The following is a 27,021-nucleotide window of genomic DNA, read 5'->3' as shown; positions in this document are numbered from 1 at the left end:
TAGGCGTTTAAGAATAATTAAGTAATAATTTGATTTCGTTTTTTATGTCTCTTGTGCCTTTTTTTTTGTTTTTGTTTTGTTGCTGTTGTTGCTGGGTCATTATGTTTTCTTTAATGGTTTTTGGCCGCTCGTTCTTTTCTCTTAAAGAATGTCCTTTGTGGAACTGGGCATTCAATTGGCCTGTTGCCTTACTCAGAGAATGGGTTGGGAGAAAAAGCATCCTGTTTGAAAACAAATTTTTGAATTATCAATGGCTTTCAAAATTTAATAGATAAATAATCGATGACTTTAAAGCAGTCGGAGATATATTATCGATATTTTTTAAATAATAAAAAGATACCTAATCGATGATTTTTAATAATATGAAAAGAAAAAATAAAAAAAAATATGTATATATTTGTTCGATGATCAGAAAAATGTGAAATACCACTTATCAATGAACTTAGAAAACAGATCAATAATTAATGGCTTTAAAAAATATTTTAATAGATGAATAATCTATTAAAAGGAATGATATTCGATGTCTGAAAAACAAAATTAATTAATCAAACACTTAAAAAATATTTTAAAAGATGAATAAACCATAAAAATGATTTTCGATGTCCAAAAAATTTAAGTAAATAATAGAACACGTAATAAAATATTTTAAATGATGAATAATCTATAAAAATGATATTGGATGTCTAAAAAAATAGATACATTTTAAATAATTAATGCTTGCATTGACTAATTTTTAATAATTTTTTACGATTTAAGGCGAAAGGAAGCTGCAGAAGGGCATTTATGGCAACTAGGAAAATATTCTACAAACATTCTTTACAATTTTCTTTATTTTTAGAACCATTTCATGGCGTTTTTCTGTCAATTAAAAAATCCCTTAAATTATTTTCTATTTTCGACAAAATTTTGTCGCGTTTTTCTGTCAATTAACCTTTGTCTATTGTCCACTGGCTGATCTGAGGGGTCATGCCAATAATCTCGTAAGTGAACTTCAAATCTGAAACCTCTTCTCCGCAACAAAAAATACCCATAAAATGTTGGATATTTTTCCCCAAATAATTACCAAAAATCAATGGAGCCAACAAAAAAAAAAGGTTAAAGGTATTTGAAGCTCATTTTCACGTTTATAAATACGTGTGGTATGTGTCTAGACAGTTTCACCTTTTTTTTCTGTTGCTTGTGGGTCAAATGAAGTGGAGAGAAAGAAATAACCCAAATGGAAAATTTGTTTTGTTTTTTTTTCTTCTCATAATTCTTTTTTGCAGTGTCAGCAGGGGAAAAGAGAACCTGAGAGCAAAAAGAAAAGGGGGGAAAAAAATGGGGAAGCTGTTAGGATTTTCATTTCTATTTTTTGACTTGTGTTAATTTCAAGAATTTCCTCGTGTGAAAACTAGAGTTTTGTTCACACAGGTCCAGAGATGGATCTCTTACAGATGTCCTGCCACTCTTTGCCCCCCCTCTACCACCACCCCTCTCTCAATTAACATGCATTCATTCAACGTCTTTCTGTATCTTTCATCGTCTAATCAGGGCCTTTGTTTGCACTTTCACTTGCATTGCATTGCATTGCATTGCCCTTTTTTTTGTTGTTGTTTTGTTTTGGGCCTGCTTGCACTCTGCCAAAGACATTTTCAATGACACTTCAGCACACTCGCACAGTAGGTGGGCGGCAAGGCAAGGCATGGCATGGCATGGCATGGCATGGCATGTCATGACAGGTTGGGTTTGATTTCCGCCTCCCACTCATCAGACCCATTTAAGGGTTGTTAGCAGCTCTACCCCTCGCTCCTCTCTCCTCTCTTCTGAATACATTTTTGCCTATTTTGCACCTTTTTGCCTCACAGACTCGACTCGGAATCATCCTCTGCCTCTTCTTCGACATTGTCAAAAATTCATAATTGAACAGTTTCCCCTCATCGATGGATGGTGGGTGGTGGTGGGGGTGAGGGGGAATATGCATGAGTATGGCCATGGCCAAGTGCTTTTACAGTGGCGCATTTGGCCCAAAACTGAATATCTTCTACTCGTTAATAATTCAAGAGCTTTTAATGTCATGAATATTCATCAAATTTTCGAGCATGATTTGATTTTATTGCGTATTTTCTATGACGTGGCAGAATGTTGGCCGCATTGGCTGGTATGGGGTTAACAAGTGTGTGTGTGTGGGTGTATCGAGTGCGTGTATGCCATGCCCTTCAATATGTTGCACAGCCATTAAGCCTAACGATGTTTTATTAGTATAATAATCGATTAAGATATACATGCTTTCGATTATGCGATAGTTCGATATATAGAAGAATATTCCCGGTCAGAATCTGTAAGCTGGAGATACAAAAAGGGAGATTGGCTGCTCGATATCTGATTTTATTACCTCAAAAGGTGTTCCACTTGAAGCCCCCTCTGCCACGCCCAATCGTTTAGATTTTGAAAGTATTTTTTTTATCGATTTACAAAATATACAAATCATGGCTAAACGAGAATGGTGGCAGTGGCAGTGGCAGCTTTAACCTCATTCGCGGCTAATCATTTCGATTACTGGAAGTATTCAGTTCATGCCCATTAAATGGCTATTTGCTTATCAATTTCGTGTCAACCCCACCAGGACCTCAATTGGACACTCCATTCATCAATTGCTGGGCCATCATGTTGTTGTTGTTTCGGCCTTTAAGCCCAGCCATGCATGGCGGTGCCCTGCTCTGAGGCTACGTGAGACAAAGAGAAATGTCACTTGACAATCGTAAGTGGGGGGAGGGGGTTGCGGGGTAGAGTTTTCCGTCAAATGAAATCAAATGATTTGCCGTGCAGCTGATTTATGCTTAATTTATAGAGCACCACCGAGAAGGGGCAAAATGCCTGACCGGCATGTAAATAAATTTCCAACAGACCCAATCCGATGAAGACATAAACCCAAACTGGCACAAGGCACGAGTCGACACAGCACGACAGTCGAGTCCTTTTAAGAGAGAATCAGCCCCTCTCTCTCGCTCGCTCTCGCTCCCTTGCTGAATAGAGAGAGGGCAAATAATGTTGACCAAGTTTTTGGTTGCGGTAGGACGGGAGTTCGGCCAAAAGCCGAAGCCAAAAGTAGAGCAACAGACGGTGCCGGCTAACGGCTGGCCCGTATAAGAGTCGCCGGGATATAAGAGAGTGCGGCATAAAGGTATAAATTTGCCAACGTTTTGATTTGAATTTTTTTTTGCGCGACAAAAAGTATAATAATATTATTAGAAAAAGTTGTCCTATATCAGGGATTGCTCTTCGTGAAGCCTGTTTAACTTTTTATCGACTTTTAAGGATTATAATCGCTTTACATTCGTTTTGCGAGAAAAATACAAAATTCAGCTCAAGGTTTTTTCTGATGCAATCTCGAACAATGATTGCATTCCCTTGTCTAACCCCCATGGCATCCTCCACTGGCGACCACCCTTTGGGTCCTGTCACAATACTGAAAACATATTTCTGTTGCATTTGTCGCCGGAGCTCCTTGCTCCTGGCTCCTGGCTCCTAGCTCCTGCTCCCAGCTCGTCAGCCAAAATGCAAATATCGCACTAAACATAAATCGAAGCATTTTCAATAAATTCCCATGGCATCGTCGTCGATGTCTCCGCTCCCTTTGGGTGGGGCGAAAAATAATAAAAACTAAAAAATTGTCAACGAAACACAGTGAGACACGAGAACAATGTGTTTCACTATTTGCAATTGAATTTGGCGCTGTTGATTTGCCATCCCTCTCCCATTCCCATCCCCCTCCCCCACCCTCTTCTCTTTGCCTTCTCTTGTATTTTATTTGAAATGGATGCCGTTTTCGGGTTGTGGGGGGGCGGGAACTGAGTGGAATAATGCGCAGATCGATTGGTTTTCGAGCAGGAAAAAATATGAAATTACTTTTGTGGATTTTTTATTCCTCAAAAAAAAAGTTGTTTAAGTTTCTGGGAATTTTATTTTGTATTATATTTAGTTGGTTAATAGATAAATCTATAGAAGGTACTCAGGAAAATCCATGAAAGCGTTTAAAGATTTTTTTGCAAAATAATTTCAAATTTTTCTTTGCCACAGTAGCCTGGAAAATTTGTATCTACTTGTTCGACTTGAAATAGTTACTTTTATAGATTTGTTTTCTATTTAAAATTTTCTAGTTATAAACTGCTTTCAATATGTCAAAATTTAATGAAAATTTGCACGTAGAATTAGATGAAAAATTGCCAAAAATCATAGAAGAAAATTTGCCAAAAACCTTAGAAGAAACTTTGCCAAAATCCATAGAAGAAACTTTGCCAAAATCCATAGAAGAAAATTTGCTTGAATTAAATGAAATAAGTGCCGAAAATACCACCGATAAGGAATCAAATAATTTCGATCAAATCGAGAAACTTGTGAGCCAAAGCTTGAAGAACCTACAGTTAATCACACAATCCGATGCCACGACTCAGGACTCGATCATGAGATTCGTCTTTCCAAATGTCATGTCACAACTTCGGAGAAGCTGCACAAATATTTTGAACAAGATAGAGCGGGATAGTGACCACGAGGCGGAGACCCAGGCTCCCAAAGAGGAACCAAAGGTGAGATAATTTTGTGTGCCATAATTTTGGGCCTAATTTAACCAATGTTTCGGCCATCAGTAGTTCGATCAAGGTCTGAGGGAGAGCAACGAATCCTACGCTCAATCTGTTACGAAAAAAAAGAAAAGGAAAGCGTAGAGAGAGAGAGAGAGATCCATAAAAAGCAATTCGGCTTTTGTGGCTTTTAGGGCTGATTGTAAAAGATGCCACAAACAAATGAAGCTGTCACCGGCTGCTGCTGCCAGCAGGCATACCGCGAAAAGTCGCATCGCAAAATGGAAAGTTGAGGGAAGTGGACTTGCAGCAGCAGCAGCAGCAGCAGCAGTATTCCACCTAACGAATAGTCTTTAATCTTCTTAAGTGCGATGGCCATGGGCTATGGGCACAGCTGCTGCCGCGGGACCGGGACTGGACCTGTCATCGAAGGACAACGAGAGTGTGAGAGTTTGGTAATAAACCAGGCCAAGGAGTAAACAAGTCAACGAGCTTTCAAATGCTTCTGTTCCGTTTTGTGCAGCCAATTTCCTTCTCTCTCTCTCTCCCTCTGTGGTTTCTGTGTGCGTCAACAGAAAGAGAAATAAACCGAAAGTAAAGCGAATTTAAGGTACAGGAATTGATTGATTGCCACGAAATCGGACCCACAAATACACCTGGGAGCCCCATGGCGCTTTTCGGGGGCGGAATCATCAGCAGTACATTACATCTTTGGCTGTTTTTTGCACTGAAATCCGTTGCTGGTTTCTGGTTTCTGGCAGCAAATTAGCGTAGGGCCAAGACTAATTCGAAGAACTTGCCCTTTTTGTACGGGGTAATCGCTGGAGTACCAGGGTATATTGCTTTTGAATTAAGCATACTTTTTTGGAATAAAGGATGGAGGGGAAAAATATAGCAACTGGTTGTCGGAGACTACACTCAGAGAAAAATACTTGAAATTGTAATCTTTACACTTGGATTAAAAAATGTATACGAATATGATTTTTTCTAGAGTGATAATTATGAAATTAATATGAAAATAAATAAAAAGAGAATATATAAATAATTAATAAAGAATAAATAAATAATAAATAAAGAATAAATAAATAATAAATAAATAAATATAATAAATAAATAAAAAATAATAAATAACTATAAATAAATAAATAAATAAGTAATAAATAATAAATAAATAATCAATAAATACATAAGTAATAAATAATTCAATAAATAACTACTAAATAAATGATTTAAATTAAATTGTTTTATATTTCGATTAAATATAAAATATTTTCTTCAAATTTAATATTTTATAAATAACATACAATTTTTATTTTCATTTATTTTGCATTAAATTATTTGAAATATAAAAATATTTGATTGAAATGTACATATTTCATACATTTCATATCTGAAAAGAAATATTTATATATATATATCTTATACTCGCTCATTGTCCTTTAAGGACAGATAGTAAACAAAGGCTTGGAAAAAAAATAATAATTTTTTAAATTTAAAATTAATATATTTCCTAAAAATGTGTGTTTTTTTTTAATGTTTGATACTTACATTAAATATACTTTTTAATACCATACATTTATGTTTAAATCAAAGATAAGTCTAAAAATCGAATGATTTTGGATTGTGTTTCTCTGAAATGGCTATAGAAATGGTCTTCAAACCAGCCAGATTGTGTTTAATGGGTATCCCTTAGCCGCAATCTCTCCTCCACATCTTGTTCGCCTTTGGCTAAATCTCGAGTTACAGCAACAGCAACAGCCACAGCAGCTTTGCATGAGAGGAGAGCATCGAGCATTGGATGTAATTACTTTAATGTGACCATTTGCCGCTTTAGTGGCTGATGTTGCTGCTGCTGCTGCTTTTGGCCGAGTTGCTGCTGCTGCTGCTGTGGCCGAGATAAAGATAAACTTTTGCAATTACAACGCGCGGCAGGACTAAACGAAGCAGAAATAAGCAGGCGGGGTAAAAGGACGGAGGGAGGGTGGGGGGGATCGGAGAGGAAAAGAAAGCGCAACTCGATAGCATCGAATCGAGTTTACTTTTAGTGCGTTTTTCCCCCCCATTGGGGGGCATTGGCTAATTAGCTCAAACACCTCTGTACTACACCCGACTGCTACGGCTGTGCTGCTTTAAAGATCCTGAAAAGAAGGCTTTAAAAAGTTGTCCATAACTTGGAAACGTTGGAAACGTTCCCCTGTTAACATATGCATAACACCATGGAAAATACTCTGAAAGGTGAGGGAGAAAACAGGTTGCTGCACCCCACCCTCCCCCTACTTAGGTGGTTTCCGTCTACATAAACTTTTGATGACTTTTTGAAAGTTTTATGTTACGCAAATTATACGATGGAAGCAGGGACAGAACCAGGACCACTCCTACTTATTACCCACAATAACAAACAACATTCGAAAGAGCTGTACTAAAAAAAAAACAAAAGTATAAACCAAAATCTCTCTTCATCCCACATCATAATTTGAGGAGAGTCCTTTGACCCTCCAGCACAAGTGAGTGCAACAAATGAGTCGAAATTGTGGCTAATTGGGCGACACTTTCGAGAGGGGACTCGACTGCAAATAATGGGCCAATGCGGGGGGAGTGTCGTCTGGGTGTTAACTGAGGGTCAACCAAACTTTCGACTTAAAGGCACATTTCTTGAGAGACCAGGCAAAGTTTTTATTGAAGATTGTTCAACTGTTTTGGGGATTAAAGTAGCTGCTGGCTACTGACTAGAAAGGGCTTATAAAATGAGGGAAAAGCCATGGAAAAATGTGTGACAATTACTTACATTTACTTACATTAAATATTCTTGGTCGTAGAACCTTAATTTTAAAAATTATATTAATTACTTATTTTTAAAATGATATTACAATAAACATAAATTTAATATATACAAATTTTAATTAAATTAAATATTCTTGGTCGTAGATTCTTAGTTATAAAAATTATATAAATTAATTTTTTTTAATACCCAAAAAAATTAAATGTATAAAAATATACAAAAATATAAACATATATTTACAAACAATATAAAATATGATATATAAATAATATGTATACAATTTACATACATAAATTATATTATAGGTAAAAAAAAAAATAAATAACAAAATACGGCTACACTATTTTTTCAAGAGGTGTTTTGGAACATTTATTTCAAATACATGAAAACAAAAACATTTATAAAAGTCATTTTATTTAATTTAATTTTATAATACATTGAATACAAATTAAAATTAAAAATAATTTTTGCTAATTGTTATTCTAAAAATTCACAAAAAAATTGAATCTTTTTTAATGTTTATAAAAAGTTTTTGGTATAAATATTAAAAATACGTGCTTTTTCTGATTTTAATAATACTAATCAGAAAAAGGTTTTTATTTCATTATTTATATTTTTTTAAATATATTTTTTACAAGTCCTGAATTAATCCAAATACAAATTCAAAATCTAAGGCACTTCCTTTTTGAGTTACGCACCAAAAATATCTAAAATTGTAATGTAGTTTATTAAAATAAATCTGTTCCAATCATCTATTCCTTCAAAAACCTTGCCATTTATAAAGCCCAAACATCATCAGAAAAAACTGTTCTCCAACAATTCAATTGATAAAAGAAGAAAAAAGAACCTGCCTTAATGAAGACAAATCCAGATTTAGTTACTTCCATTCCATTCCATTCCGTTCTGTTCCAATATTCCACCTCAACTTGTCGATAGAGCCGCCACGGGCTAAGCTGCAGTCCGAACGACAAACCAACCGCCGGCGTACAGAAGATAAACCCCTCAGTCCTCACCCCTCTCACCGCAGACAGCATGCAAAAATTCGTGGACATTTTTTTGCGCTTTTTTTTTTGTGTATTTTTTCTATACCAGAAAGCTGGTCCGGCCGAACGGTACGGAACCGGACCTGGAGCCACAACCAAACATTTTGTTTGTGCAAAAATTTTGTGTGATTTCCCCACGGAAATTGATGATGGTGTTTGCTGAGTCGCAAACGTGTTGGAGGAGTTAAGCGGAGAGCGGAGCAGGACGAGCAGTCGAAGGCCGATGGGCGATGGGCCCACCTACAGTGAATTTGTCATTTCCAGTTCTAAACGTGCGGACAAACAGTCGATCCGGCCGGGAGTGTGGACTCTGGACTGCGGGAGTCAAAGCCAAGCCTGCTCAATGACGATTCGGTGTGCGTTGGTTCTAGAGGTGACATCGTGATGGTTGGGAATATCGTTAGTCGAATGCTTTGAATGGACTGTACTTTGAAAGGGATTATTGCTTATAAAAGATTGAGTCAGAGTAAACTATGATTATCCGCCATTAAAAAAATATACCCATTATGGAATGCTTTGAATTGACTGTACTTGAAAGAAATGATTTTAGAAGGTATTAAGAATTGATCAACATATCCTCTCCAAAAAATATTTGCAAAATCTACCATACACGATTCTTGCCCATCCGCAGGACATTGGCTCATTCGTTCGTACTGTTTGCACGGATGTCAGCAGCCATAACAACGAGTAGGAGAGCCAAGGATTCGCTGTGGCACAGGCACTAGGCACCAGGCACCAGGCACCAGACACCAGGCACAAGAGCACAGTGCGTGTCGCTTTAACAAACCGGAAGTTACATGCGATGTAATGAAAAACGACAGAGCGGAAGTAGCAATGGGGGGGTGTCCTTTCGGCCCCTCACACCAGAACCAATAGGATGACGAGGGTCCAGGACCCTGTCCAGAATCACGGGGCCAGAGATTGTGCGTTTGTTCGGCAGTGGCAGCAGCAGCGACTGGTGGCAACTGGATCTCTGTGAGTGGGTTTGCTTTAACGCTGCTGCTTCTGCTGCTGGTATTTATAGACAATTGGTTCGTGATTGTTGACAGCGTGGAATTCTCCATGGACATGGACACGGACATGGGCATCGGCGACTCTCAGTATCGACTCTCGACTCTCGACTCTCTGCATAGGCAATTTTTTTCCACCTATGCCTCATAAAAATGCCACGAAATATGGTTTGGGGATGGACAGAGGCAGGGCTGGCGCCAGGAAATAGCGTGGCAGTTTCCATTCGATTCTGGCAATTGATTTAGGCCCCGCGGACAAATCCAGGCCAGATTTCGGGCTGGAAAATCCACTTTCAAACACGGAATTTCGCAAAAGCCCATGGGGAAATGATTTTAATTGGGATAAATTCTGCACAGATTCAATGTTTGCTGGTATCTCCACTTATTTGAATATCTCTAGGGGTGGTCTCGGAGCTCGGAGCTCGGAGGTCGGACCCTCATCTAATGGAGAGAAAATAAGCCACTGTGAGCTTCTGATCATGGAATTGGATACATTCTTGGGAAGATGACCCCCCGGCCTTATCAGGGGCTTCTTTAATGAGAGTATTCTCTAAATGAGTCTAGTTTTTGTGGGCGGATTGCAAGGGCCTTCCTCTTGGCTTTCCTTTGTCCAGCGATTCTTTGAATAATTGTTTGAGATGGTTAGAGACCCTCTTTTCACCTTCTACAAAGCCACTAACAGGGAAAAAACTTTGGAATGAAAGAGAAAATACTAGGAGATGCTGTCTTTTACAACGTTTAGAAGGAACCTTTTAATATATAAAAAGGAAATATTTCTTTATTCTTTAAAAAGATTTGGCGTGTCTTTCGGTTATTACTCATATCGACTCCAGGGCAGCGAGTGGAACGAAGGAGCAAAGCGAGTGGAACGAACGAGTAAAGCGAGTGAAACGAACGAGTAAAGCGAGTGAAACGAACGAGTAAAGCGAGTGATTCGGGGGTTGGCGCATCGTGTGCGCAGGGGACAGGCATATAATCTGGTGTAGTAGTGACCATTTTGCAGTGTGCCAATTCACAATTTGCATATTTATTGTGTCCGTACCTCTCGCTCTCTCTCTCACACCCTCTTTCCCTCTCTCTGTCTGTACGAGTATCGCTCTCTCTTTTAGCTGTATCTCAAAATCTATTCATTGGTAAGTGCTTTTCCAAGTTGGTTTGCTCTGTTTAATGAACTGAACATTGAAGAAATTATATTTTGCCAAACAAGCAGGCAACAGGGAGAAATATCCACGCATACGCACACAAGCACACACACAAGACACACAGATACACGTGCGGAAATATTTATAGAGATACAGACGGAGAGCGACACACTCGGAGATACACACAGTTTAATTTTTGCTTGTCAAGCTTAATTTGCGCTTGAATGCATTGCCCCCCACCCCCACCCCCCTTGGAATGAGTGTGCCTTTTTGTGGGAGTGTGTGTGTGTGTGTGCCTTGGATTGCATGCACGAATGACAGGACAGGACACGGCAGATAATGCCACAAGGAAAAGAGAGAGGGGGCAGAGGAAGAGCGACACAAAACAAATCCACTCCAATTCCATCAGAATCCATCCTACAGTCAGGATTTGTGCATGTTTTTTTTTTTTGTGGGGCCACAGCTCATATTTGTACGGCGGCCGAACTAGGCAATGCCATTAGAGTAAATGTTAGTCAGAGACCAGCAATACAATACATACCGTACAGTATATTATCTATGTATCTATGTATCTCTGTATCCCTGTATCCCCGTTGATTGGTGCACAAAAATCGTATATTTGATGGCGATTTGATCTGCTCTGGGTCAGGAGATATCTTATCCCCCTCACCCCCCCCCTTGGAGGTGCCTGGCTAATGTAAAATTCCGCCAAAAGGTAAGCGCACTTTAGCCAATTTCTGTAGCAGAATACGATGAAATAAACACCAAGCACTAATGCGCATTGATTTTCACATTTCCACTGGCATCATTTTCCATTGTTATTCAGACTCCTCCTCCCCCCCGACTTCGATGCTCCACTAATAGCAACGGATGTGGTTAAAAGCATTTGCCTGGTCTACCTTTTTCATAGACCATTAAATTTGCATTTGCTGACGCTGACGCTGACTGGCGCGATTGTCAGCCCTCTCCATCTTCATCTCCATTTCCCACTGGAGACGTGGCATTCCAAAAAAAAAAAAAAAAAAAATCTGGGAAAAAGTTTACTAAATTTTTAAGGAGGAGAACATCTAATGTAACTCTTAAGTAAATTTAAACGAAATATAAAATATAACAAAATAGATAATATATATTTGAAAAAACTTTCCAGAGACAGTTTGAAATTTGGGAGTGAAAATAAAACCCAACGAATCATCTTTTCTCGATTCAGGTTTTTGGTAATCTTAAAGCCAGAACTAGAAGATTGTATGCTGGATAGCCCCAGCGTGTCCCAAGGTTCCGATATTTCTGGTATTTTCCTTTAGGGGCCCGTAAATAGATGATCATTAAAATTAAGCTTAAAAATTCCATAAAATACATCACTTACGTTAAGTTGATTTTATGTCAGGACTTTTTTGATTTGGCTTGATTTTTTGCTTATAAAAATATATTTATATATATAAAATTTGCAGCTACTTTTTGCGTAAATATTTCTGTATAAACTGCCAATAAGTGGGTGTGGCAGGTTCTCTAAACAGCAGCCTCACATAGACCAACAATGCCAGCAGCAAAACTGTCATATTGATTATAAATGAAGCCGTTACAAGAAGACGGATGGTACTTTTTGGTATTGATATATCGAAGAATTTGATACTCCTATTGGTCTTTAGGCCCTCAAGTTCTTGGCGCAGTTCTTTGACGAGCTTCAACGATGATTGGATCGCCTTGAGGGTGTCTTCGTTTTGGGCCACGCAGCTTCGCAAGAGGCTCTTCTCGGCTTCAGATTTTAGTTCAATTACAGCCAATTCCTTTGGATTATGCTCCACCTGCGGTTTCAAGATTTCACCTAGAATATTGTATCTTTTTAGTGGTATAGTAAGAGTTTACCTTTGAACGTGTATCCTTCAACTCAAAGTAATTCGTTTGGCTTTGATTCAGCTTTTTTATGACACAATTGCCTTTGGAGTCCGTTTTCTGTATAAAATTGGGATTTTCATATATCACGGTCAGATCTTTTGCCAGGGTATTGTTTTCACTGGAACTTGAGGGTTTCTCATCTCCAACGACTGCAGATTTCGGATCATTCTGATGGGATTCCCCCAAGGAGTAGGTGCTGTTATCGGGCAAAGGTTCTTTGACTTTGGCTTCGGTTTGAGACTTTTTTAGATCATTGATTTCCATCTTCATTCGTTCGGCGCGTTCTTTCATCAATTTCTCTTTGGAGGTCAATGGGGTTTTCTTTTTTTTACGAACTCCAATTTCTTTCCTCGATTTATACGAGGATGCGCCAGTTCCAGCTCCAGTTCCAGGTCCTAGACGTTGCAAGTTCTTGGGGCTATCGACCGGTTTAACAGTGTCTAGTCCTGCGGCCTCCTGAAGCCTGCGGAGGCTCTTTCTACTCCATTTGCTGGCAGTTGTCGGATTCATTAGGCATTCCCTCACATTGAAGGCTGTTTGAGAGCCGCTTTGTTCCGCCACAGCATTCAGGAGTTTCGTGGAATTCCACAGCTCCATGGATCCAATGCTCTCCTCTTCGGGTTCTTCGGGTATCGTCGGAAGCTTGGGCGGCTTGGATACTTTCGTTTTTGTATGCCCCCTGTTCTTATTTGACGGGTCCTTCTCTTTGTTGGGAAACTTGGGATTGAAGTAATTATCCATGTCTATGCCCATTTTCTGTATGTATTTCTTCTGCACACCGATTACCTCCGAGTCGGTGGTCACCCACATGGTTTGCTCATCCTCCGTCAGCCTGTATCTGGTTCTGTTCACATCCTGGCCGATCGGCAGCTTGCCCAGCTTGGGTCTCATGCCATGGTCTATGATGTTTGGTCGCCGGCGGCCAACACGTATGGATTCATCGGCCACTGCGAGGCAGTCTCCTGAGGTGTCCTGTCGTTTAGGCATTACTACTTCACTTGGAAACAATATATATCTCGTGGGCATGCTAGGCAAGACGTGCTTTGTTTTTGTGTGTCTATGTGGTTTTTGGGAAGACTAGTTTCCCCCCAAAAGTTGATGTTATTCAAAAACGGAAAAACCTCTTTCGACCGGACGGATATCTCTTTAAAGCCTTCCACCATGCCACGCGGCACGTGCCCCCCATTCCCATTGTACATATAAATCGAATCGAATCGAAGTCCCGGGGAATGCGCATGGAATGGGTATTGTCGACATCTGCTTCTGGTCTGGCGAACACATGAATCATTCATGAATCGTTTTGGCACAAATGCAAATCGTGCAAATCTTTACAACAAACAAATGCCGCCCCACCACTCCTGCAAGGGGGTGCAGGGGTGGCCCGCATTCTGTTGGGACAGTAGGGAAAAACGCGAGCTAAACAATGTAAAATGTAAAATGTTAAATAATTATTTAAAACAGTCGAATGTGGGGGTGGGGGTGGAGAACAATAAAATGTTAACTGTTTACTTTTTGGAAAATTTATGGCCTAATGCAGCTGGCACTGGCACTCCCCTCCCCCCCTGCAGATCCCTTGGGCTCTTCAGCCTTTGATTTAAGCAAAAAAAAAAAAAATCATTCACACTGCGGGTTTGTGTAAATATGCAACACTGGCCGGCAAAACAAGGCTTTAATACATACAATATCGTTTCGTCGTCTCGCAGTCGAACTAGGGCTAAATATTTAATATTCCGCTCAACCGAAAGTGATGATTGGTGTTGCCACGAGGTTGGTTCTGGTCTGAAAGCCCTGTTTAACAGTTTAACAATCAAATCAAAGGGTCGGCCACAATAATCACAGAGAAGAAGTAAATATGTAAACTGCCAAATCGTGGCATTAAATTAAATAACACCCACGGGCAGAGTGCACACAAATAAACAAACAGAGAACACACGCACAGAAATCTAGAGCCACATATGGCCTAGGGTCTTGAAATTTTAAGGCCACCCAAAAACCGAAAAATGCAAAAAAAAACACCAACCTGGCAATTATATTTATGTTCCCATAAATGGGCACAGCACCATTCTATGTTTACTTGAAAGCAATTAAAAGCAAACCAGTAGCAGGAAAAGCTAACCCGAAAGAGTTTGTGTGGGAATATTTACTTAGAAAGGAGGATGGTCCCACTCACACCCATGTGAAAAAGCCTCGCAGTAAAATGGCCACTCAGGAAACGAAGTTCGTTTATTGTGTCAGGGATATACAGATGTACATACTCGTATATGTATATCTTTTAGCAGGAATTGTTTCTCTATGCCCTAGCTCTCTGCAGCACACACAAATAACCTACGGGGCCATAAAAGAAATACGTTTACTATGTACTAAAAATTGAGTAAACGCTGCCATTACACAGCAGAGCAGCAGACCAGCAGAGGAGCAGACCAGCAGTCAGAGATACACAAACACAGACTCCTACTCGTCGGCCCCAGTGATTCTTTGTTCTATTTGTGCACTCGGATCTCCGTTTGCCCGGCTCTGGTCTATTATTTTGAGTGCACACAACTTGCCAGCACTAAGAACAGGAACAAAAAAAAAGGACGAGCACACAATGGGGACTGGGGACTGAGAACCCTTTTGGAATTGTCTTTGACATCAGGAGAGTCCATCGGTTTACCATTCATCAATTAATCCCGTTGGCAGCCTTTTGTGCAGCCCATAATCGAATTAACCTCGTTTAGGGCAAAACAATGAAATTGTTATCATAAGATTAGATATTCCATAGAATGGAAGAGCCAAAGCCCACCTCAAACCAAATGCAAATATCGACTTTAAAAATGCTTTAACTTGAGCCTAATGGAATGGAAGAGGGCAGGCACCTGACTACTTGCCACTTTGCCAACACATTTACATTTACAGGGCAGAGAGAGAGACCTGCCCTGCAGATACATTTCAAGTAACAATCAAAGCTTTGCATTCCCCTCTTTTTTCCTCTTTCGAAGTGGTTTGCCACATAAATTTGCACTTTGTTTTGTTTGCCAAGCAATCGAAACAAAACGAAACAGAGAGCTGGATACCAACAACAAAGAAAAACGTGTAAAGAAGTCATCAGGTGGGAGAGGCTTTGATTGGGGTAATCACACTCTTTAAACTGTCTTTAAGTGTATTTCTATGTCAACGAAATTCAATTGCGGGTCAATCGTTTCTTTTCCATTAGTATTTTCTGCAGCTCCGGAAAGTGCACATTATTCCGATTAAGATTGATGGTGAAAGCCGATTTTTTGTGCGACAGCATATTTTTAAGGAACTGTCGTCTCTCAGCTCTCTTAAGGGATTCAGTTTGAGAGCCACGGCCCCCTTCAAGACGTCCTGGGCTTACGGATCGGGCATCGGGCGCCTTTCGTTGCCCTTCTTCGGGGCCTTCTCTCTTCTGTACACGATCCTTCGCTTTGGCTTGAAGCTTCATTTGATCTTCCCTTTCAAATCGTTTGTAAATATCATACATGTACGAGTAAACCTCTATGACATCTTCATTGATTTCTGTCATGCATTTTCTATAAGACAGCATCGTGGCTTTCATACAAAGAATCTCTTGGGAGAGTAAATCTAAGCGGTCCTCCAGCGTGGAATCCATCAGATTTACTTGCACCTCTTTGTTTGAGGAATTGCTGTCCTGCATTGCATCCTGATACGTGGATTCGTCCAGGGAACTGGAGCTGATGTCGCACAACGATTCCATTTCACTGGGCCGTGTTTTCGGTGGTTCATTGAGTGTTTTCGCCAAAAGTTGACTAAATTTCGACATTTTACAAGACCAGAAATAAAATTAGTTATTCTTAAAAACAAATATATATATTTTTTTGTTTTGATTAATCTGGAATACGAAATGCCCTAACTACTTGGATGAGAATAAAGTTGTAAAATAGTTTGGGGGGTGGATTTCCTGTGTTGCTCTAACAGTAACAGCAAACAACATAATTGTAACCGTGATAATATTTTATATTCAAATACAAATTACAAAATATTATAATAAAAAATTATTATAAAACATAAAAATATTGTTGAAAAAAAATAAAATTTATTTAAAAAAAATAAAAATTCATATAAAATATAAATTTTAATTATTATAAAAAATATAAAATTATTATAGATAAAAAATTACTATAAAATATAACAAATTATTATAAAATACAAAAAATTATTATAAAAAAAAAATAATTATAAAATACAATTATTATTAAAAATATAAAACTATTACAAAAAAAAAATTGTTATAAAATAAATAAAAAATTATTATAAAAAATTTGACACCTTCTTAGTGTATATATCTCAAATATTATGTTCTCTTGGATTATTATTTTATTAGAGTTAGGATTGTATTTTGTATTTTTGATTAAAAAAATGTCAAATGATCATTACCAAGGACTTCGAAAATACAACAGTCGAGCTTCCATACAGCGAATCTCAAGGGGAATTTGTTATACGAATAATTCGTAATATAGAACTCATTTTTGCAGAATTTATAATTGAAGTCCTTTGGAAATAAATGCATTTTCGGAATAGAGAATTTCAAGTGTATAATGTATTTTGTTGTTGGATTCAGGGACCGACTCAGAATACGAATGCATTGAAGGGGGTCTGCGGCGAAGGCGAAAAGAGAATTAAAACCCGCCATAGAATAGGTTTTTGCTCCCTCATGCCTCAATAGATGGCTACTAGCTCTATTTATGCTTTAATCTTAATTAAAAATCCCACATTTCGCGCCCATAATGGTGGAAAATAATCATATATGTTTCGACCAGCCCGATTCATTGAATTATAATGCAGTTAAACCCCCCTAAAAACAATATAAACACATCCAATCTCATGCATAACTAAAAAACACACCACTGAAGTCGAATATTATCTCTTCTTTTTTCTTCTTTGGGTGAGAAAATGACAAAGCATAAGCCATTGGAGAGGCGTCAAATCACTTAAACGCAAAACGCAGATAAAGGCTAAAACCAAGGCAACAAAAAAAAAGAGAGAAAAAAAATACAACTCAAACCCGAAAGCAATTCCCAACAATGACAGCCCATAAAATGATGAACTCTGTTTCTCACATTTATGCTGATATTTTTTTTTGATACTGGAGACGGCATTAACTTTGACATTCGCATGATTATGACTCTTGTGAGGCCATGACTTTTGCACTTTTGATGGAGACTTGATGAAATTAATATCAGACAGTGCCTGAAAGAAGTTGCCGGCTCATTGGCAGTGGCTTCTTATCAGTGCCTGCTCATTGATAAGCAAAATCTCAATGGCTAAGTGCATGACTTTTCCAACTTTAAGTATATCTATGGCAAATGGCCAGAGATGAGTCCTCTTTGTGGTTATTTATGGGTTTATTTGACTGAGTGTCTCATGAGCATATTTTCTTAGAGATGGGCCATCCTTCGAAGATAGGGGCCTGGCTTTACCTTTGAAGATCCTTACGGTTTTCCACCTCTTGAAAATCCCAATTGAAGCCTTGTATCCATTTCGATTTGGAATTATGTCTGTGTGTTTGTGTCGTGTCGTGTTGCATTCATCACACACTCAAAAATTCCCATCTGGCAAACCATCTATCTCTCTGTAAATACTCACTAGACAAATCCTATCTATATGCAATCAGCAAATATGTGCTCAAAAGAAACCAAACCCAAACCCAGAGCCCAGAGCCCAGGCATCCCAGAGCCCCATCGCCCCTTCGTTCGATGCATAATGCAGGCACTTTTGCAGGCAAGTGGAAATTATGTCAAAACAAAACGCAAAACGTGTGCAACTCAAGTCACTCGTTAGTCTGAGAGGCATTTCAATTAAAGAACCGAGAGGAACGAGCACACACAGACACAGAAATGGGAAGATTGTAAGCACAAAAGTTCAACTAATATGATATGCAATGCAGAACGGGGGCTGGAGCGGGACGGGGCTTAGGGGTGGGAGCAGACCGCGTAGGTGGTGCCCGAATGGACCGGGGTGGTAGCGGGATGCCGCCTCAAAGACATGAGCTGCCATTTATCAGCGCCAAGCAATCTGCAAATTTCTACGCTACACGCTACAGAGTTCTCTACGGAGATAAAGGGGGGGTGCCTGCGCTATGGGAGAGTTCTGGACATGGGATATACCTATACTTTGATGGGATTTTGCATTTATATATTTTATAGAATTTTATTTTTTAGTCAAAAAGCTTAAATACTCGACAAGTCCCCATATTTATCACTACATAATTTTCCTCATATTTATAAATTTGTAGATTTAATTTTTATTTTATTTGAATATACAAAAATGATTTATTGATTTTATTTATTTGATTTTTTTTATTTATTTTAATTTACTTGTTTTAATTTATTTTAGTTTATTTATTTTTATTTATTTGTATCTACTTATTCTATGATATTTTTAAAAAAAAATTTTATGTTTATTTTTTTTATTTATACGTTTTATTTTTTTTTTAATTTGAAAAAAGGATTAGTTTCTATATAATTGATCTTTTATTAACGATTTATTACTTTCTTTAGGGAGCTTCATTTAATTTTAATACACAAAAATAAAAAAAATTTTTTTTTTTCTTAAAAAACTTTTTATTTTTAAAAGCACTAATTTCGGAATAATTGATTCATTAATAATGATTGCAAAATTATTTTACTCTAGGGATAACAGCTTATTCTTTTTAGAGAGTGGTATTTTTTGTGTGTTTATTTCTAGGTTTTATTTTTTTTTTACTGGTTTTTCATTGATTGTTTTTAATTTTGTAAATATTTTATATAATTTTCATAATTTTTTAAACGATTTCTACATTTTTTTAATATCCTTCTCTCAAATATATTCCTTCCCATTTCAATAGAGCATCTCCTGTTCGTCCAGCGTCATCGTCTCCCCGTCATTTCATGTTATTTATACGCGATTTCAAAAAAAAGAATATCCCCTATCCTCAGTGCAGAGAGAAAGAGAAGGGAATCCATGGGCGGTTCTGCTTTTGTTTGCAATTGCAGTGGAATCGCTTTTGCTTTGCTTGGCTTTGCTTCTCCCTTTCCTATCCTATCGTTTTCCTTTCTTCCACTGTACATATGTCTGGGGCAGCAGCATTTGTAAGGATTTGCCATGTCTCTTCCATCTTCTTTTCGTACTCAAACGTAGTGGATTGCTGTGTGTGTGTGTGTGTGTGTTTTGCAAGTTGACTTCATTCATTCATTCCGAAAAAAAAAACAGAAATAAAAGAAAAAAGTTAATTCATAAATCGCACAAAGCGCGCTGATACGAAAGACGCCGCACACACACACACACACACACATACACCCTAAGAACCTCGTATGATGCAAAAATGCATTTAGTCAGATGTGCAGATTGCAGTTAAAAAGCATGTGCCTGCAGCAGAAGGAGAGAAAGAGGATCTCCGTCTCTGTCTCTGTCTCCGTCTCTGTCTGTATCTTTATCCCCTGTTCAAATAAAAGATTTCCATCAGGTGGCTCTTATGGCGCATAAAAGTACTTAAATTTGTTTGACTTTTGGCTAGATATGGGTAGCCCCGGCGGCATGTTCGACTCGTGGTTGCATGGTTGCATTGTGGCCCATTGTTTCGCTTCATTATGCGAAATTGCTAAGGCAACTCACGATCCCGCACGCGCGGACTTGTTTAACTTTTCACCCATCGTCGAGCACGCGGGCCGGGACGGGCGGGACGGGCGGTTCGGGCGGTGACGACAAACAGAAACAACGACGTTTTGTTTGCGAATACGTTTAGCAGAAGATTGTGACGCTATATATAGAGTATATACATATAAACATATATATTATCTATGTATATATATAGGTTATTCATGTGCCAGAGGCGAGAGGGTTGCATTACCGCTTGGTATTTCAGAGAAACTTATTTAATGAGAAAATATATTTTTGGTATAAGATGCCCCGGCAAACCATTTGCCGCAGTGAAATATGAAATATTTCTGTCTTTTGAACCTGCTCACACGCACATTTTCGTTATCTTGTGGGATTCGTTCATTACTGATGCAAAAAAAACCAGACATTGCTGCTTACTTTCACTCGTTTCCTGCTACTGGTTGTTGTAACACTCGAAAACTTTTGAATGGACCCCCTCTGACCTCACCTGGTGGCAGTCAGGCATGAAATTGAACGGTTACTTAGCGGCATTTTCAATAAGCGGGGGAGCATGGGACATGGCTAAACATCCATGAAATGGCTGGCAAAACTCTTTTTCGACTTCATTGAATGCACTCGGGCGATAGCTGCCTGGTGCCTGGTGGCACATGTGACTCTTTATAAAGTCGTATAAACTGCTTATATCTCAACACTTCAGAACCATCTCAAGTGTTACAATGACTGGGATGAGAGGAGTTGAGCTCTAGGATGGTTTCCAGTGACGCATCGACAACAACAACGGCAACGACGACGACAACGACAACGACACTTGAGGCACAGACAACACAAAAAGAGGCAAACGCTTCCTTTTGTTGGAGGCGCAAGAACTTAAGGCTTAAGCCTTTTTTGGAGAGAGTGCCACAGTGCCTCAGGAAGCTGTACGTGATTTTATCAAAGGAAAAGCCAAATGGAGAACGGAGCCAAGCCACCCCCTCGCCCCGACTTTCACCAGTTATACGCCCCCTGGGCTGCGTCAAAATATGCCGCAATCAGGCTGCAAAACATTTTCATTTATATTTAAATACAAAAACGCCGAAAGAAAACGAAATCGTGGAATGGGAATGGGGTTGTTACTGGGGAAAGGGCCCAGCAGAACCAGAACCAGAACGCGTTTTCGATTATGTTTAGCCGCTTTTCGGGCAGCTTATCGACGCCCACGACGCATATGGGCAGGGCAGGGCAGGGCAGGGCTCCGCTCTCCTCTCGCTCTCTCTCGGAATTCCATATTTATTGCGCACCATGATTTATTATAATTTTATGCATGAATCCCATTCTCCTCCTGTCTCTGTCCCCCCGCACTTCCCCCCACGGGCAGTGTTTGTTGGGGGGGGTGGGTGGAGGAGGGGGCATGACTATACTGTAGGTAAAATAAGTCCGGACGATTACGTCTACCAATGTCTCCTATGTGTTGCGTCTCACTTGACCTATTCTCCCACTGACATGCATATCAATATACGGGAATAAATACACCCACATATGTATGGATTGTGCACATGTACATGTGTATGTATGTATGTATGTATGTGCGAGCAAAACGCATTTCTAGACCAAAAATTCAATCAATGGTAAATGATTGGTATGGAAAGATCTAGAGATGGGAATGGAAGATGGAACTTGTTCTTATCTGACTTGAGCTGTGGCTTATCGCCAGACTCGATAGTAACACTAATGTTTCTTAAATTACATAACTATACAAATTAATTATTATATTAATTATTTGTATTTTTTATTATTATTTATTTATTTTTTTAAGGACATATTATACACCAAACAAATGGTATGGAAGAGTAGATTACTTTCAATTCAATTTTTATAATAAAAATTGTACAAAATTTGTTGTTTTAAAAATTAAAAAATGTGTTTAATTTTAAAATTTTTATTACAAAATTAAAAAAAAAAGGTTTTTAATAATAAAACACAGAGTTTACTTTTTGTATTCCACAATAAATTTTAACAATAGAAATCCGAACTTAACTTGTATATCATTATTTCGAAGCTAGTTTTATATTAAATTTTTCAAATAATCATAAACCAGTTTTATTTTTAACCATCGACCATTTGTTTTTTTAATTTTTTAAAATTATAATCAAAATTAAATTTTATTTTATTAGTTTTTGCTATTAAAATTTTTATTTTGTATGTCATGAATTTTATTATTAAAATTAGAAACAAAATTTTTTAGAAATCTTATGATAAAAATAAAATCAATTCTTTTTCATAATTTGTATAACTTTTATAAGTTATAATCCTCACGATCTCTTGGATGTTGTTGATTTCGTTCTACACATTTCTGATGAGCAAAGAGATCTACTTGAGAGAAAGGACAGTAAAAAAAATATTAAAAAACGAGGGGAGCGTTGTGAGTCGCAGTATGGCTCCCCTCAACCAGAGGGCGCACATTGCACGATGAGGGCCAGCTCTTTTAGTCTCTGAGATCTAAGCACTCATCGGCATGGCTATATAGACTCGGCTATTGGTGCTGATCAGGAATATATATAACTTATGGGGTCGGAAAAGCTTCCACACAAATCTAATACATATACCCCTAAACTCTTTTTTGCGTATCGGGTATAATAATCATAGATAAATCAAGAAAATTATTCAAAATTTTTTTAGAAAATATTCCACATTTCGAACCACTCGCGCTTTAAAAAACTAAAATTCGCAGGTTTTGAGGCACACTTTCAGTGACTGCCTGACTGGCTGCCTCTTTCGTTTCACCTCTGACTGGTGCTGTGGTGGATGGGATTCGGCATCCGCCCACAAATGATGAAACTGATTAGACATCATCTTGCTGGCATTTTCCCCAGTGACAGACAGGCCAGAAGTTGGTCAAGTGGTTTTCTGGTCGAAAAGAGAAAATTGCTGCAGCATTATGCGGGAGACGAGCCCCACCCCCACACGCACACACACATGCACGCACTCACACACACACAGACACCTGGGAGACAGAGAGACATATGCAGTGCATGAATATTTCACACGCACAAAGTGAAAGGCGAAAGCGAAAGCAAAAAGGCCTGCGGATTATCACACTCAATAGTGCCATTCTTCTCCTCCTTTAATGCCGATTCTCTGTATCTTGTGTATCCCGTGTATCTGTGTCTTTCGGTGGATGTATCTCTGTCGCATCTGTAGCTCTCCCTCTCTCTCTCTCTCTCTCTCTGTCTCTCGCTTTAATGTGGTTATTGTTGTTTCCAAGGCGTCTGCTCATTAATTCATATGATGGCACTTTTGCCTCATTGGCAATTCAATTGCCAACGCACAACAGAGACAGCGAGATAGTGCGTGGGAGACAGAGACAGAAAGGTTAAGTGCCAACTTGCACACGTATTCTCCCCCCTCCAATATCGATGTATGTGTGTGTATGTGTGCCCACTCCACACCATGCCAAAATGAGCATTTTGTTTATGCATGCATAATTGTTCATATCTGACCAGCACCAATACATATCCCCCGTTCCGATATGGAATTATGCAATTTGGGTGCCCAAAAAAGTATGCTACGAAATTTGGGATTTGCATTTTATTTACCGCCCTTACGAAAGGATTATTTATGAGAACTGATGTTAATGTTGAATGGAAATGTTTTACGTTTTATCGGAATATTTAGATATTAGAAGATTCGTATATTTCCATATAACGTTCGACTGTACTTTGATGGATCCAGGCTCTTGAAGGTCGCCATGGATATAGATCTGGATATAGGACATCACTTTTAAGCCTCTTTAGGCTTTGAACTCCTCTACAGAACATGATATTCCTTTGGAGAGTCATATGTATCTTCTATTGGTAAAAAATGGTAACATTTTCAGGTGATAAACTGTATTCTATAATATTGTATAATTTAAAAGGGTGCAAGTTCCCTAGTCCCGAATTTTTTGTATTTAATGGAGAAATTTCCATAATTAGTACCTACAAAAAATTGTAAAAAAATATCTATGAATTTCCTATCCTTGCATTGGGGTTCCTTGAGAATATAAAGCTCTAGAATTAACCCTCCTTGACACAAAAAATAATATTCCAACACCATAAACAAACTTATCGGAACATTTCCGCCCCCGTACAAAAACACTTCATCAATTTCCATTACATTTGGATCCTCTCTCTCTCTCTCTCTCTCTCTCTGTCTCGCCTTCTCTATCGAGAGATATACGACCCGCATAGGGGAATTATTCAGTGAGCACTCATTCAGAACCTCCCACGATTTGCACATGGCAAATAAATAACCAAAAATAAATATAAATTATACAACATTAGGCGCAACAAACCACCAAGCAAATAGGAGTACAAAAAAAAAAAAAAAGACCAACCTACAGTTGACTAATTAACGGGCATTAGTCAACACTGGCGGCACGGCATGGAACGGCTCGGCTGGCCAGTTCATTGCCAAATCGAATGTAAAGCCCAGCGATAAGCAACTCGGAAAACTGTAATTCAATGTGGCTAAGGGGCGCCCGAGCAGTGCGGGGGGAGTGCGATTATGAATGATAAGCAAGGAAAATTCACACAATTACAACAATTGCTCATACGACCCATAGCCAGAGCCACGCCTACCGCCCTACTGCCCTCCTCCCCCCCAAAGGCCCCATAGCCGCACAAACTAACGGTTGTAATTTAGGAAATTCAATTATGTGTCCCCCGAAAACCCGACCGAAAAGCGAACAAGAAAGGACGACTGGAATTTGGAAAGTCGAAGGTTTTGATACACTTATGATCAGAAATCAATGTACATATTTGATTTTTGAATCGATAAGTAATGGATATAACAATCAATGTAGCACTGTTGGATCTTATCTTTAGAAATAAAACACTTGGGGATATGAAAAGTTTCACTGTGAAAATTCAAACTGTGGGACTATTAATTTTAATATGAAAAAATATTTTTTTGTAACATAAATAATAAATTTAATAATAAAAAAATATACAATAACTAAATATATTTATTTATTTTATTAATTTATATTTAATAAATATATATTTAATTTATATTTAATAATAATTTAATCATTTATATTTAATAAATAAATAGTTAATTTATATTTCATGAATAAATATTTAAATTATATTTATTAAATACATTTTTAATTTATATTTAATAAATTGTTAATTTATATTTATTAAATAAATATTTAATTTATATTTAATAAATAAATATTTAATAAATATAAATTTATAATTATAAAAATTATAATTTATATTTAATAAATAAATATTTAATTTATAATTAATAAATATTAATAATGAAATCAGTTATGCTCAAATTTTTGCGATTACAATTGAAATTTTTGTGCTTCGGTTTTTAATACAGAAGAAATCTGTAACCCAAGTATTTGGATATCTTTTTTGTAATATATTTTTCTGTCAAAGGAAAATAGCAATATTCTGTGTGGTTTATTTTAGAAATAATACATTTATTGGAAATATTAAGATGTTCAAATATAAACTTGAAACATTAGCAATTATGTTTATATTTTTTTCCCCGCATGGCTGTATGTACTTTTAATTAGATGGGAATACCTCATTTTATTTTGTGTCAAAGTCTCCTTACAAACCCCTAATACCCTGTTTTTGTAAAGGGTATAAGAACTCTGTCAATTCCTCCGTCAGCATTGAAGCGTAGTTGAAACGGATGAGCAGTGGGTTACAATGTGCTGTGGCTGAGTGGATTGTGGACTGTGGATGGATGGGTCAATTGTGCGGCGGATTCTAGCCACCTTTCCCCCGTCCCCCGCCCCTACCGCTCCCGCACCGAACCGTACCGCCCCGGCACATTGCATGTAATCAAACAGTTTGCGTAGCAATTTTCGATTATCGTTTGACTGATTTCGTGTTAAATCAATTAAGACATTGCCATCAACGTTTCAACGAACGTTGCAGTGTTCTTGCGACTAGACCGGACTAGGCCTGGTCCCTGCTCCTTGGTCAGTATTCCGTGCCATGCGCCTATTTATCTAATGTGCGGGCCCAGACTGCCACCCACCCTCACCCACCCTCACCCACCCCCAACAAGGACACACAACTCAATTGTCTTGCTGGAGGCCAGTCCCTGGGTCTTATTGATTTGTGCCGCAAAACTTCTCGTTACAGATATTTCTTTTCTTTTTAGCTTCTGTTTTTTTTTTTTGGGTCTAAAAAATTTGCAATTTTAAATTTATGAAAAATGTTTTTCTTTTCCCAAAACCTGCCGCCGCACTCTACCCCTCAGTCCCTCGTCCACCGTCCCCCTGGCGGCTCCTGCCAACTGCACAAGTTTTTCCTGTGACCAAAAAAGTAAAGTTTGTCAAGAAAAACTTTGCTTTTGCTTCATTTTGTAGCCGCATAAACACTTTGAAATAGACCAAAAACTGGAGTTCCAAGTGTTGGGGCAGGGATAAAGGGGTGGCCTGCTGCCTGCTGCTGGCAAAAGTTTCCATCCCGTAAATGGCCGTTAACAAGCGAAAAAGATTGCTGACTGAAAATTTAAATTGAAAATTTTTCAACGTTAAAAGAAAACTTGGTTTTCCTTTTAGTGCGTTTTCAAGTACTAATCGATTCAGGACTTCCAACCAAAGATCTTATTTCCTAATTAATATTTAGAATTTTCATTTCATTCCGCCCCCTAATTGATTAAAATAATTATTGTGCACTCAATTAACTAAAATTTTTGGCAATAAAATTGATTTAGATGTAAGCAGGACATTCCCTTCGTTAGGATTTATGCCACCTATTGTTGCCACTCGCCCGTGCGGTGTGTGGTGGCATGTCAATAAGCCATTCGATGTGGGCCTGGGCTTCGCTTAATTTTCGGAAATATCGCCTGAATGATTTCGTGTTAAATTAATTAAAATCAAATGCGTGTCCGGCAAACATTTGACCACCGCGATAAGGAGGGTTTCTCTCCCCCGAAAATCAAATCTGGCCATAAATCGGCAAGACCTTGTAATTGAAAGCGACAATGTTA

At 38.3% G+C, this 27,021-nt stretch overlaps 1 protein-coding gene across 1 annotated transcript; it reads right to left on the bottom strand.

The window, feature by feature from the left end:
* Window positions 1–11,703: 11,703 nt before the first annotated feature.
* On the bottom strand, window positions 11,704–13,410 carry LOC6593351. The gene is made up of 3 exons (XM_026987924.1): window positions 12,394–13,410; window positions 11,894–12,332; window positions 11,704–11,825 (listed from the first exon to the last, which is right to left on the bottom strand). Exons 1-2 carry the CDS (start codon window positions 13,408–13,410, stop codon window positions 11,979–11,981), a joined length of 1,371 nt encoding a protein of 456 aa, XP_026843725.1. The 3' UTR covers window positions 11,704–11,825; window positions 11,894–11,978.
* Window positions 13,411–27,021: the final 13,611 nt, after the last annotated feature.

This window comes from Drosophila persimilis, unplaced genomic scaffold (genome assembly GCF_003286085.1).
Source record: "Drosophila persimilis strain 14011-0111.01,24,50 unplaced genomic scaffold, DperRS2 tig00000124-arrow-pilon, whole genome shotgun sequence".
Taxonomy (NCBI): Eukaryota; Metazoa; Arthropoda; class Insecta; order Diptera; family Drosophilidae; genus Drosophila; species Drosophila persimilis.
This window is presented reverse-complemented; position numbering and strand designations above follow the sequence as displayed.